The 14,877-nt window shown below is 45.5% G+C and overlaps 1 protein-coding gene across 1 annotated transcript in view; it reads right to left on the bottom strand.

Annotated features, from left to right (window-relative positions):
- The window catches only part of LOC140389074 (uncharacterized), an 83,569-nt gene that overhangs the window by 52,845 nt on the left and 15,847 nt on the right, over window positions 1-14,877 (bottom strand). The window contains 1 exon segment of the mRNA XM_072473235.1: window positions 6,065-6,200. Within this exon segment, the coding sequence (XP_072329336.1) occupies window positions 6,065-6,200 (136 nt within the window).

Here is a 14,877-nt window from a genome sequence, read left to right as displayed (position 1 = left end):
GCATGAGCTGGCTATGACAGACTTGGAAATATTATTGAATTGAAGGACAGCGGACAGGCAATGGCAGGCATTCAAGGAACAAATAGGTGAACTCCAAAAGTTGTTTATTCCTATTTTGCACAAGAGTAGAAAGGGAACTGTGGCCAAACCATAGCTTACAAGGGAAATTAGAGATAGTATGAGATTCAAAGATGAGGCATACAAATTAGCAAGAAAAAGCAATAGACCTGAGGATTAGGAACAGTTTAAAATTCAGCAAAGCCAGACCAAGGAATTGATTAAGAAGGGGAAAATACAATTTGAAAGCACATTAGTGGGGAACATAAATACTGACTGTAAAAGTTTCTATAAGTATGTAAAGAGGAAAAGATTAATAAAAACTAATGTAGGCCCCTTACAGTCAGAAATGGGGGAATTCATAACAGGGAACAAAAAAATGGCTGAGGAGTTAAATTCGTACTTTGCTTCTGTATTTACAAAGGAAGACATGAATAATGGATCGGAAGTTCTGGGAAGCACACATTTTAGTGACGAGCTGTGGAAATTAGTATTCGTAAAGAAATGGTTTTGGGGAAATTAATGGGATTGAAGGCGGACAAATTTCCAGGCCTGATAATCTTCATCCCAGAGTACTTAAGGAAGTAGCCTGAAGGAAACCTACTATTTCTGATAGGTAAAAGGATCATTAATTAGCCATTTTATTATAAATATATAAAGCCCAGTTTAAAAATCATTTTAAAATGGATTCCACTATGACATTGTAAAACTGTACAATCAGTTTTCAAAGCACATAACTTGCAAAAATAAGGCACAACATTAGCACCAATTTGCAGGGCTAAAAGCATAATGCAGCATTTCTACTGGAGGTCAGATTGACATTTTAGTTCACATGAGTTCTCCATTGTTCAAAAGAAAGAATTGCAGATTTCAGCACACACCAGTCCAATGATTAGAGCAGAGTTTGCATTCTAACACACATTTAAGTATTTCAGATGCAACATTTATATTAACTTTAAGGTTCAACGAGATAATGTAGCACGTTGAAGACTTGACAGCCCAATCATCAAATCAAATGTATTGAAAACTCACCCAAACCAATCCGCATGTTACAGGGGTAGGAATATATTGACTTAGACTGATAACAAATTCCTTAAAGGTAGTAGTTCAGACTGCCATTTTCCATTCTAGAATCACTCTGTACTATTTGTCTAGCTTGTCTATCTACTATCTTTGTTTCATAGTTCTAACTTCTAATCTGCACAGCTGTTTGCTTTTAAGAAACCGTTACAGCTGTTATATTATGAATTCGAGTCGTTTTGTAAGTTACTAAATATAATCATCTCAAGTAAAGCCTTCTGCAGGGCCCTGTATTGAAAACATTTGATTTGGTAATACAAGAAGATTTACCCTTTTTATAATCAATAGATACCAAATAAAATTTCATTTCGCACCCGAGAAGTGTAGCGCAAATTTCTGCCTAGTTAAGTGTCTAGGAGAATACATTAACACAAGGGCAGTCTTCGACAATTGGCGTGGTGGCAGAGGGAAGGAGATAGCAGAGTCGGAAGACGATTGGAAAGAGTCAGAAACAGTTTTGGGGAAATTAATGGGATTGAAGGCGGACAAATTTCCAGGCCTGATAATCTTCATCCTAGACTACTTAAGGAAGTAGCCCTCGAAATAGTAGATCCATTAGTGGTCATTTTCAAAAATTCTTTGGACTCTGGAATAGTTCCTACAGATTGGAGGGTAGCGATTCAAAAAGTGAGGTAGAGAGAAAACTGGGAACTATGGACCAGTCAGCCAAACATCGGTACTGGGAAGTTGCTGGAGTTCATTGGCAAGGATTTCTTAGCACAGCATTTGGAAAGCAGTGGTGTAATCACACAAAGTTAGCATATATTTACAAAAGGAAAATTATGCTTTACAAATCAACTAGAATTCTTTGAAGAAATAACTAGAGTTGACCAGGGAGAACCGGTGAATGTGGTTTATTTAGACTTTCAGAAGGTTTTTGACAAGGTCTCATATAGCAGATTAATATGTAAAGTTAAAGCGCATGGGATTACGGGTAGCGTCTTGAGATGGATAGAAAACTGGTTACCAGACAGGAAGCAAAATGTTGGAATAAATGGGTCTTTTTCTGATCGGCAGACAGTGACTGGTAGGGTACCGTAGGGATCTGTGCGAGTACCCCAATTGTTCACATTACATATTAAACATTTGGATGAGGGAACTAAATGCATTGTCTCCAAATTTGCAGATGATACAAAGTTGAGTGGGAGGGTCAGCTGTGAGGAGGATCAGAGATGCTTCAGCAGGATTTGGACAGGCTGAGTGAGTGGGCACATGCATGGCAGATGCAGTATAATATGGATAAATGTGAGGTTTTCTGCTTTGATAACAAAAATAGGAAGGCAGATTATTATTCGAATGGGTGTAAATTGAGAGAGTGGATACTCAAGCGAGACCTTGGTGTCCTTGTGCATCAGTGACTGAAAGTCACTGCAGGTGCAGCAGACAGTAAAGAAGGCAAATGGTATGTTGACCTTCATAGCGAGAGGATTTGAGTAAAAGAATAGAGATGTTTTACTGCAATTGTACAGGGCAATGTCCTTATCTGAGAAAGGATGTTTTGCTATGGAGGGAGTGCAGCGAAGGTTTACCAGGCTGATTCCTGGGATGGCGGGACTGTCATAGGAGAAAGAATAAATCGGTTAGGATTATATTCATTGGAGTTTGGAAGAGTGAGAGGGGATCTCATGGAATCTTACAACATTTTAACAGGATTAGACAGAGTAGATTCAGAAAGAATGTTCCCGATGGTGGAAGAATCCAGAACTAAGGGTCATAGTTTGAGGATAAGGGGTAAATCTTTTAGGACTGAGGTGAGGAAAATTTTCTTTAGCCAGAGAGTGGTGAATCCATGGAATTCGCCACCAGAGGAAGTAGTTGAGGCCAAAACATTGTGTAATTTCAAGAAGGAATTAGATCCAGCTCTTGGGGAGAAAGGAATCAAGGGATATTGGGGGGAAGGTGGGATCAGGGTATTGAACTTGATCAGCCAGGATTATAATGAATGGCGGAGCAGGCTCAAAGGGCCGACTTGGCCTCCCACTGCTTCTATTTTCTATGTTTAGATGTTTCTATGAAATTATGCGGCACAAATTAAAAGAATTTGGTTGGAAAAGATCAGGCTAAAGTGAGCCGAAGTAAACCTCATGACAGTTTCTGAATTAGGCCAACCAAAATCCTGAAGAAATATACTATTGTTTTCAACGGTGAACTGGGAAGCATGAAGGATCTCTCAGTCAAGTTGAAAATCAAAGAAGAGAGTCAGATGAAATGCTTAAAGGCTAGGTTGGTGCCTTGTAATCAGATCTAAAGTAGAAGCAGAATTAGAGCGACTGGTCTAATAATGGGGGTGGCACGGTAGTGCAGTGGTTAGCACTGTTGCTTCACAACTCCAGGGTCCCAGGTTTGATTCCCGGCTTGGGTCCAAAGATGTGCAGCTTGAGTGGATTGGCCATCCTAAATTGCCCTTAGAATCCAAAAAGGTTAGGTAGGGTTACTGGGTTGCGGGGATGGCGTGGAGCCGTGGGCTTAAGTAGGGTGCTCTGTCCAAGGGCCAGTGCAGACTCGATGGGCCGAATGAACTCCTTCTGCACTGTACATTCTATGGTTCTATTCTATGGTCAAGGCGGGAGTCCCAGAACCTGTTAACATGAGTGAATGGGTGACACCAATAGTGCAAATGAAAAACAGATCCATACGATTTGTCGTGATTTCAAAGTAACTTTTAATCCTGGTACTCCATGCAGAACAATACTCTCTATGGCCTGTTTATAGATTTGGCTGGAGACTAACACACGTGTAAGATCAACCTCAGTCAAGCATATCTACATCAGGATTCACAATAGTCCTGAGAATTGTTTTTTAATATAAATTTAGAGTACCCAATTCTTTTTTTTCCCAATTGAGGGGCAATTTCGCATGGCCAGTTCACCTACCCTGCAAGTTCCTGTCGATTGTGTTATACTGATGCAAACAATTTGGCCTCACTTCAGCTCCAGCATCGTTCCAAATATCTACGGACCAAATTTTACCTGGGTTAAACTGAGTCCAGTGTTACCTGGATGACATCCTGGTGACTGGGAAAAACAAGGAAGAACATCTCTGCAACCTTGATACCACACTTCAGAGATTAGAAGATCATGGATTAAGAGTCCGAAAAGACAAATGCAAATTTTTCCAATCTTCAATTGAATATTTGGGACATGTAATCGGCGTTCATGGAATGCATAAGGTCAAAGTTATCACCGAAGCACTCACACCTCAGAATGTTAACCAACTTTGATCTTTCTTCAGTTTACGAAATTACTACGGAAGGATTGTCCATCATCTGGTGCATATTCTAAACCCTTACATAATCTACTGTGTTGCAATATAAAGTGAATGTGGGTTGATCAATGTGAGAGAGCGTTCATGCAATCCAAAGAGGCGCTGCTCAAGTCAGAAGTCCTGTCACATTTTAATCCAAACCATCCTTGTAGTTGGTGTGTAACACATCACCCTTAGGTGTTGGGTGGTGGTTTCCCACATCAAGCCGACACGTAAAGAGAAGCCTGTGTCCAGAACATTGAATAAAGCATGAGAGCAATTAAGCACAGATAGAAAAAGAAGTCCAAGGAATCATCTTGGGGATAAAATAGTTCAATCAATTCCTGTATGGATGGGAAATCACAATATTGACAGGCCATCGTCCATTCATGACAATGTTTGGACCACATAATGGGAATCCGTCACTGGCAGGAAGCAGAATACAGAGATGGGCATTGCTGTTGTCAGCACACATCTATACTGGCAAGTATCGTCAGTTAAGCCTTCATGATAATGCAGATGGGCTTTCCCGACTACCAGAATGGCCAGAAGAAGCTTGGCAATGGGTACACGTTGATTACACAGGACCGTTGAGGGGCTCATGATTCCCATTCAAGTCGCTGCTTATTTAAAATGACCAGAAGTTGTCATATGATGAAATTAACTTCATCAGAGAAGACTGATCAATCAATTGACTGATCATGAGAGATTTGGAGAAATCTTCAGCAGATTTGATTAACCTGTACAATTGTTGAGTGATAATGGACCACAGTTCATAACTCCAAGAGTTTGAAAACTTCTTGAAGGAGAACTCAATACAACACATCAGATCTGCACCATCCCATCCTGCTACAAATGGACTGGCAGAATGTTTTGTGAAAATGATGAAGTACATGTAAAAGGTAACCAGAAAACAAGGTTCATTGACCAAATGCTTGAGTCAATTCCTGCTCAGAAATACTGCGCATTTAACAACCTAAGTGTCTCTAGCATTGCTGATGATTAAAAGTTAATTACTTACAGCATTTGACTTACTAAAACAAAATAAATTGTCAAAGGATCAGGAAAACAAAGCAAAACATCGTGGTTTTCGCCAGTGACAAAGATTCAGACAAAAAAAAACTATACAGGTGAAAAATGGATTCCTGCCACCATCATTGCACAGACCGGACTGGTCACCTACAACGTCCAAGCCAGAGATGATGTAGTCTGGAGGAGGCATCCAAACCAACTTTTGGCAACTAGAACCATTCCTTCTGAGGCAGAACTGACAGATAGTCCAAATCCAGGTGTGCTGAGAGACAACCAGGACCTTCCCGAAAACCAGACACTAACAAACCCGATTGGGGAAAAACAGCACCTCAGTTACCAAGAAAACACCGAGTCAACCTCAGATCATAATGTCGACTCCGATTTAAACAAGCCTGATGACATTCACACTGAGCCAAAGACACCAGACGTTGCAGCAAGTATTAAGAAGCAGACGCCCAAGGTTCACCAACAACCATTCAGAGAAAGACGACCCCCAATACTTGACTTGTTAATTGATTGTTCATGTAACACTGTTTGATGTCCTGGGGAACGTTTGATTTAAAGAGGGAGGGAATGTTGTGTATTAATAGTATTTTTAGTGATTCCTTACCAGTAGCCTTCCAACTGAACGGCACTTTAAGAGAATGCTTACATGACATCATTGGAGATATCCTCATCGGCATCTATGTGGGTGACTGGGCAGTGTAACATCTCCTGAATAAAGCTCTTTGTTTCTCCTAAAGTCAACCGTGTGAACACCACTGTGTTGGGTTCATGCGTTGATGAAACTGCAAGTGGAAAGTATTCCATCACATTACTGACTGCCGAGGAGCAGCATGGTGGTACAGTGGTTAGCACTACACCTCACAGTGCTGAGGACCCAGGTTCAATTCCAGCCCGGGTCACTATCCGTGTGGAATTTGCACACTCTGCCCGTATCTGCGCGGGTCTCGCCCCCACAACCCAAATATGTGCAGGGTAGGTGAATTGGCCCGCTAAATTGTCCCCGAATTAGAAAAAAAAGATACTCTAAATTTAAAAGAAAATATTACTGACTGCCGGACAGATGGTAGATAGCTTTCAGAAGTTGGGAGGTGAATTATGTATCACAGAATTTCCAGCCTCTGACCAGTTCTTGTGGCTACAGTATTTATTTGACTCGTCCAGTTCAGTTTCTAGTCAATGCTAACGCCAGGATGTTGGTGGTGGGGATTCAGCAATCCTATAACCAACGGATCAGATCTAAGCTCTGCAGTTCTGCCACATCTAGTTGTCAATGGTGGTTGGCAATTAACCAACTGGAGGATGTGGCTAGACTAATGTCACCATCCTCAATGATGGAGGAGATCAGCACATCGGTGCAAAAAAAGCATTCGCAACAATCTTCAGCCAGGAGTTCTAAGATGATCCAACCCGGCCTCCTCCTGAGCTACCCAGCATCACGGCTGCGGTGCAGAAGATTGCCACCAACAGAAGGTTTCCTTGCCCATGTTTAACCTAATGCCATGGAACTTCATAGGTTCAGAATCAATGTTGAGGACTGTCAGCATAACTCCCTCTGAATGTATTCCACTGCAACCTCCTGTAGGTCTGTCCTGCTGGTGAGATGGGACATTCACAGTCAGGGTGATGCCAGTGTCGGGGACATTGCAAAATGGGTATTATTCATTGAGTGTGACTATGTGAGGCAGTAGCTTGGCTAGTCTGTGGGACAGCTCTCCAATTTTGGCACAAGTATCCAGATGTTGGGAAGGAGGACTTTGCAGGGACAGTAGGGCTGATTGCCGTTTCCAGTGCCTAGGTTGATGTCTGGTCTGATTTCATTGCACTGTGAATAGGCATTGGATGCAACAGAGTGGATTGCTGCATTCATTTCAGAGGGTATTTAAGAGTCACGCACATTGCTCCGAGTCTGGAGTCACATGTAGGCCAGACCAGGTTAGGACGGCAGATTTCCTTCCCTGAAGGTCATTAATGAACCAGATGGGTTTTTATGACAATTGACAATGATTTGATGGTCACCATTACGGAGATTAGCTTTTAAATCCAGATTATAAATTGAACTTGAATTCCACCAACTGCTGTGAGGTGATCTGAATCCAAGTTCCCAGTGCATTAGCCCGAATCCCTGGTATTATTTGTCCAGTAAGTGTGCCGCTGCCACCTCCCAGTTAGAGACTGTTCCACAGTGAGTGCCAGTCTGCTATTCCCCTGTGTGGGGCATCAGATACAAGTCTGTACTTTTTCCTCACTTGACTGTCACACACCCTGTTTCCAGCAGGCATATTAGAGAGTGACCAGGAGCAGACAACGTGGCTACTTTCTTTCCTCCGCCCAGACCCCCATCTTTCCAGACACCATGAGGACAATGGAAAAGGCAGCTGGGTGAGTGTGAGATGACTATCAATGCACTCTGAGCTCAGGTTGTGCTGCTAAAGACCAGTTTTACCTTTTGAGTTTGTGTTTAATATTAAAAAATGCACAAGAGAAACGTAAATTCAAATGGATATTTTGAAATTTCTCTTTGTTTTCCAAAATTATTTGAAGAAGACACACTGGACAGGATGTGCGAGAAGCTCAGGAAAACCATTGCTTCAGTGTAGCTGATTGAAGAGTTCTGGTTTATCCTGGGAAATTAGATACACTGCACTCACTCAGACTGTCCATCCCAAATTCAGCTCCCACACACAGCACTGGGCTAAACAATCAAATTCAATCCCAGGTTTCTGGGAAAGGCCAAGGCCTTCAGGTAAAATCTTTGAAGAAAACATTAAAAGATATTTCAATAAATGTGGCTCTGCCCCTCTCAGATAATTACACCTCACTTTCACATATTCAGTAATGACCCATCAACAAAACTCAGCCTGTAAATCAGACGGAAATACTCCCAATAAACACACACAATAATCAACACAGCCAATCAAACAGCTCAGCACAAAGCACCGAGTAAACAGGTCTCAGCTGGATCTTGTCACACAGCATGAGGGGCATTTCCACACCTCATTGCCCACAGGATAGTCAGACTGCCTGAACATGTGGATGTTATCCAATGTAATCATAAATTGCTTCACACTGCCAGAATCCCATGTTCGATTCCAGGCTAGTCATTCTGAATTCTGCCTCAGTGTACCTGAACAAGTGCCGGAGTGAGGCGACCATGGGGATTTTCACAGTAACTTCATTGCTATATTAATGTAAGCCTACTTGTGACAATCATAAAGATTATTATTATTCTGCTCCTTCACTCACCATCTCATCACTTGGTCTCCAGTCCCTGCAGGAAGAGAAGCAGCTGTGGTAGAGGAAGAGGAGAGAATGGGCAGAGTGGGTGGGCTCTCTGATTGACGTCTCACACAGACAATCCAAATATTTTGGGAGTATATTTTGATTTTCCTGAAGTTTAGGAAACTGATCGGTGAAATGGAGGCAACTTTGAGCAGCAGATCAGGTGGGAATTTAAACTTGTGATTGTCCCAGATGAATAAACCTCACTTATTGAAGCAGCTGTTTCAGTGGGCACAGTAGCACAGTGGTTAGCACCGTTGCTTCACAGCACCAGGGTCCCAGCTTTAATTCCCTGCTTGGGTCACTGGCTGTGTGGAGTCTGCACGGGTTTCCTCCACGTGCTCCATTTTCCTCCCACAAACCTGAAAGACATGCTTGTCAGGTGAATTGGACATTCTGAATTCTCCCTCAGTATAGCTGAACAGGCGCCATAGTGTAGCGACTGGAGGATTTTCACAGTAACTTCATTTGCAATGTTAATGTAAGCCAACTTATGACACTAAGAAAGATTATTTTTATTATTAGTTCTCCCTGGTAAATGTTTGACAGAGATTTCTCGTGTGGGAATAGCATTCTTCTTCCTCGGAGGTGCGAGCGAGACCCCTGAGGGCTCGTTCTGCCAGGTGAAATTTTGTACCCCAGGGGCGTTTGTTTTCACCACGGCGGAGAGCTGCGGAAGCTCCCTGAACTCACGGCCATTGGGCCCCTCCGCCCCAGCCTCCGACGTCGGGCACCACCATCTCCATTCCGGGTTTATTTCGGAACTGTTCCTGGATCTATCGGTCGCCTGGCGTTGCAAGAGATGGGGGTTCTGAGCCGCCGCCTCCCTCTGGCCTGATACCCCAAGAGGAGCCTGCAAAGGACCCATCTGTCGACGATCCGGTGGGTGGGTTTGAGGCAGACCCAGGGATGGTTGGTGGGACTGTGCCGTCCGCCACACTCAATGTAGCTGGAGACCCGGTCCCAGACGGTGACTGCCCGGAGGAGGACGGTGTTTGGTGGGGGGCACGTGGGATGATTTTGGGTCCATCTGCAGTGAGGCGGCGGGCTCCCTCATGCCTGACAGCGAGTCGCCCCGCATCCCCCGAATGCAACTCCAGGATTTTTTAAATCGTGGTCACCGAAGCCAATTGCAGCTAGCCCTCGACCGGTGGTCGAAGATGGTGCTGTTCAGCTGGTCTTCCCACACCTAGGTTAAAGAGGCGCGAGATGCGGATGCAACTGAGCAGCGCTGGCTCAAATCTTTCCTCGCCAGACTCCTGAGGGAGCAGAGGGGCCTGCTCTCCTTTGCTCCCTCTGAACACTGAAAAGGTGAAGGGGAAGGTCTCACTTTACTACTGACATGGAGGTGACCATAGCCAGCCTCAACATTAACAGCAGCAGGGGCGCGCTCTGCAGGTTCCAGAACTTGTTGGTCCTCCGGGAAGTATGCAGCGTGCTGCCCGGAAGAAACCCACACAGCTCGGTAGACAAAGCCACATGGCTTCTAGAGTGGTGAGGGGGGGGGGGTCTACATGAGTCACCTAACCTCATGGTTAGGCGGGGTGGCTATCTTGTTGGCCCTACATTTTCAGCTGGAGATCTTGGGCGTCAAGGACCCATTGCCAGGCCAGTTGCTGCACCTGACTGTCCACAAAGGGGGCGAGGTACTTTACTTTGTGAATGTCTACGCTCCCCTGGCTGGACAGCAGCACATGACTTTCTTCAAGCACGTGTCCACTCATCCTGGCACCATCGCTGTGGCGGGTGCATTGTCCTGGGGGGGTGGATTTTAACTGCACTCTCAGTTTCTGTGCTTGTTTCGTCATTTCTGGACCGGTTGAAGAAGGAAGCTTGAGGCTATGGTGGGAATTTGGGAAAGACTCACGCGTGTACCTTCTGTCAGGAGTATGCAAGGGGGTCGACAAAAAGGCAGAAATCCAGGATCGAGGAGTTGGAGAAGGAGGTGCTTGACCTTGAGTCACGTTTTGGTCAGCCCAATGAGGACCCAGCCCTGTGGCTGGTGTACAGGGAGAAGAAGGGCGCACTGTGGGACCTGCAACTTGTTAGGTCCCGTGGCACGTACGTGAGGTCAGGGATCCAGATCCTCACGGACATAGACCGCACCTCCCCCCTCTTTTACTCTCTGGAAATAAGGTGCGGGGTCCGTCAGCCAGCTCCTTACGGTGCTGGCCGACGCCGGGTCCCTCGTCTTGGATCTGGAGGAGGTCAGGGCCCAATTCGAAACTTCTACAATGCTCTTTTTTCTCCCCGGATCCGTCCAGTGAGGATGCTTGCAGTGTTTTGTGGGAGGACGAGTTGCCGGTCAGCCTGGAGGGAGCCGGGAGGCTTGATACCCCTACAAGCCTTAGGGAGCTGACAGGCGCCCTCGACAGCCTGTCCAGGGGCAAAACCCCAGGGCAGGTTGGGCTGACCATGGAGTTCTTCAGGGCATTCGACGCCGTCCTGGAGAGCGACTACACGGGTGTCCTGGGGGAAAGTATCACGACCGGGGAGATGCCACTCTCATGGCGCAGGGCCACCATTACCCTGCTGCCAAAGAAGGGGATGTATTTGCACTTGGCACCGTGCTGGACCACATGATCTACCCTGACCAGTCCTACATGGTCCCAGGCCACACAATCGATGACAACATCCATGTGGTCCGGGACCTGGTCCATCATTCCCAGGGGGCTGGTCTGCCGAATGCCTTCCTGACCCTTGGTAAGGAGAAGGCATTCGACAGGGTGGATCACGGATATTTATACGGGACTCTGCAAGCATTCGGGTTCGGGGTGCATTTCGTCGCTCGAATCCGACTTCTGTACGCTGCCACAGAGTGTCTCGTTAAGGTTAACGGGCACCTGCCAGTGCCCCTTTGATTTGGGAGGGGTGCACGTCAGGGCTGGCCCTTGTCTGGCCAACTTTATTCTATTTGCGTGGAGCCTTTCCTGCACCTCCTATGGGGGAAGTTGTCGGGTCTGCTTCTGCGAGGGCCGGGTATTGGGCTGGTCCTCTCAGTTCACTTCCAATTATGGATCCATGGAACAAAATAAGAAATAACATAAAAGAAATGGGAACATAGGAAATAAACAGGAAGGACTCTGAAACCTATGTGAAAGCGCCAATGATACATTAGGCCCGATGATTGTGCAAAGCACTTGTCATATACCTCACACTTGAACCGCTTCTCTCCAGTGTGAATCCGTCGGTGTTTCACACGTTGATGAATGTGCAACGGTTTGATTGCAGACATCACACTTAAAGGGTTTCTCTTCCCTTGTGTTTTCAATTCTACAAGCATATTTCACATATCCAGAGACGTAATGTGGACCCCTCCTCACACACCTCCCATTTGAACCCACCTGAGGGATGAGTCAGTGGTTCATGAGGTTCGATGAATGATTGAAGCGCTCACATGAAGCCTATTCACACTTCTTCCCAGCCTCACCATAACTGATCACCACAACCGAACCTTCAGAAAGGTCGGTTCTGATGGAAGGTTCCACACCATTGACCAGTTTCAGATCTGATATGTCAAAGCTCCCCTGGCTTGACCGATTTCCAGATGATGGTTTCACTGCCCAACCTTCTCTGTGTTGAGCAATACTGGATGTCTTCCCACATTTGTTCCTTGGGTAATCTATCTGCAGTGTCTATCCTCTCTCTCTATTCTCTGGTGTAGTGTGAATCATAGAATTTACAGTGCCATTCGGCCCATCAAATCTGCACCAGCCCTTGGAAATAGCACCCCACTTAAGCCCACACCCGTAAACTTTTTTGACACGAAGGACAATTTATCATGGCCAATCCACCTAACCTGCACATCTTTGGACTGTGGGAGGAAACCGGGGCACCCGGAGGAAACCCACGCAGACACGGGGAGAATGTGCAGACTCTGCACAGACAGTGACCCAAGCCGGAATCGAACTTTGGACTCTGGAGCTGTGAAGCAACTGTTCTAACCACTGCGGTGTAATCCTTCTTTAAAACAGGAAAAGGAAACATGATTTCCTCCAACTCCCTCTCCTCCTTTGCTGAAGAGGCTGATTCCTCAGTTAGAGACAGTTCCACAGTGAGTGCCAGTCTGCGATAACCCTGTGTACGGATCAGATAAAAGTCTTTCCAATCCCTCAGGAGGAGGCTGGGTTTGATCACCCACTCATCATTTCTGGCTGAAGATCCTTTAGCATTGTGTCCAACACTCCTGTGCTGGGCTCTAATATGGTTGAAATGGAAGTGTTCATGTTGCCACACAATTCTGATCAGGATTTGGAAGGCTGACAGAGTGTTTTGTTTGATAAATTTAGATTACCCAGTTCAGTTTTGGGTGCTCCAGTTTCCCCCCACAGTCCAAAGATGTGCAGGTTAGGTGGATTGGCCATGCTGAATTGCCCTTATGTAGAGGGTGCCATCTCCGCTACTCCACTACTGGGCCGATATCTGGGGTTTGAATATCTGTGTGTGTCTCTCTCCAGCTGGCACTGAAACTTCAGAGGCCAGGGGATGTCGCACTGGGACACTTCCACTGACGAGAGCACTGATTCAAGCCTGCCGTTTATTCCTAACCGACAGCCTGAGACTTATATCACACAGATCTCCAGACCCCTACCAATACCCAGGTGATTCTCTCTCTTGCCGGTGGTACAACACCCACCCGGTTCCTACTCCACTAGAGTAGCTTTCCCAAGAGAGAGAATAGGACACTGCTGTTTATTTCCTAACCAGCAGTCTGTCCTGAGTGAATCGCTCAAGATGACCCTCGATTCTTGAACCCGGAATTAAGGTGAGGAGTATTTTAACAATGACTTGGTCAGAGATCGCTGGTGAAAGATTGAAGAATTTAAACGACTCCAATTATCATCAAATCAAGGTTTATTGCAAAACCCAGGTCAAAATCATCAACAGAAGAAACACAATAAAATCTTATGCTCTAATACAAACTAAGTCTATTCAAAAGTAATATAGCGGACACAACGAAAATTCTTATGATTACACAGTTTTTAGCAATATCACAAGGCACAAAACAAGTTCCCTTCCCCAAAGCCTCAACCACTATTAAAGTCAGGGAGTTTCGCAAGCTGCTGCAGGATACTTACGGTCACAGGCTGCAGAGGTCAAGTCAGGGGTGCAGAGGTCGAGCCAAGAACGAAGAGACCCCCAATCGAAAACACAGCCCCTTTTATATTGTTTTACCTGGCTTTGTCCTGTGATCGGCCAGCCCCTTTTGCATTGAAAAAGGTAAGATTTAAAGTTCCCGCTGGTCCCGCCCCCTTTGAGCCGGTCAGACCTGTCGAGATGGGAGTACCTCCCCTAGGTCCGCCTCCAGTCTGTTTTTTTGAGATAACGAGGTTGAGCTCCCTTGAAGATTTTCAAAGACTTCCATCTGCTCCGGAGATAGCTGCTATGTTGATGGGGTGTTGATTGGATTCTGCTCTGGTGGAGGCCAGGTCATTTACATTTGCATGGGGCTATGACCATCCCATTGTCCTGCTTGCATGCAAGCCTCCTGTGTATTCCCGTGCCCCTTTGTCTGTGTTTTGATGTTATCTTGTTGTCTGGCTCCTTCTTCCTTGTAGCTCCTAGGGGGGTGTTTGTAAATATTTATGTACTTATGTCCCTACTCAGCTCAGCGGACCAAGCCTGCTGGGAAAACTGGTTCTGTTCTCTTGGCTGAAAAGTCAGTTTACAGTCTCTGAGTTTTTATGCTTGGGCAGTTCCAAAAGGGCCGAATTGCCCGAAAACCTTACAGATGCCCCTTCGATACGTCCCTACCTGCTTGGACCGTATCGACACAGGTGAAGGGCAATTATTTCCTTTTGTGTGGACCGTAGGTCCCCCCCCTCAGCAACATGCGAAATTACAATTCCCAAGACAGTTCCCTTAATCTAGGCTACCCCTGGTTTCAATGAAAGGGAAAGACAAGACCATATCTAATTTAAACACACAGTAACATATACACATTTCACCGGAACCCCAAACGTAAGGGTCCCTGTACATATATCACAATCAAGTACACATTTCACCGGAACCCCAAACGTAAGGGTCCCTGTACATATATCACAATCAAGTAACTGAAACCCGCGAATCCATACAACTATTTACAATTGCATCTCTTTATTTCACCAAGGATCCTCCTTTCTTGGCTGCACTTCGTTTCTTCCCGTTGAAGGCTCTTCATTTATCCTCCATCGTCGATAC

This window comes from Scyliorhinus torazame, chromosome 14, assembly GCF_047496885.1.
Source record: "Scyliorhinus torazame isolate Kashiwa2021f chromosome 14, sScyTor2.1, whole genome shotgun sequence".
In the NCBI taxonomy this organism is placed as follows: domain Eukaryota; kingdom Metazoa; phylum Chordata; class Chondrichthyes; order Carcharhiniformes; family Scyliorhinidae; genus Scyliorhinus; species Scyliorhinus torazame.
Note: the sequence above shows the minus strand (reverse complement) of the source record. Positions and strands in the feature narration are given on the sequence as shown.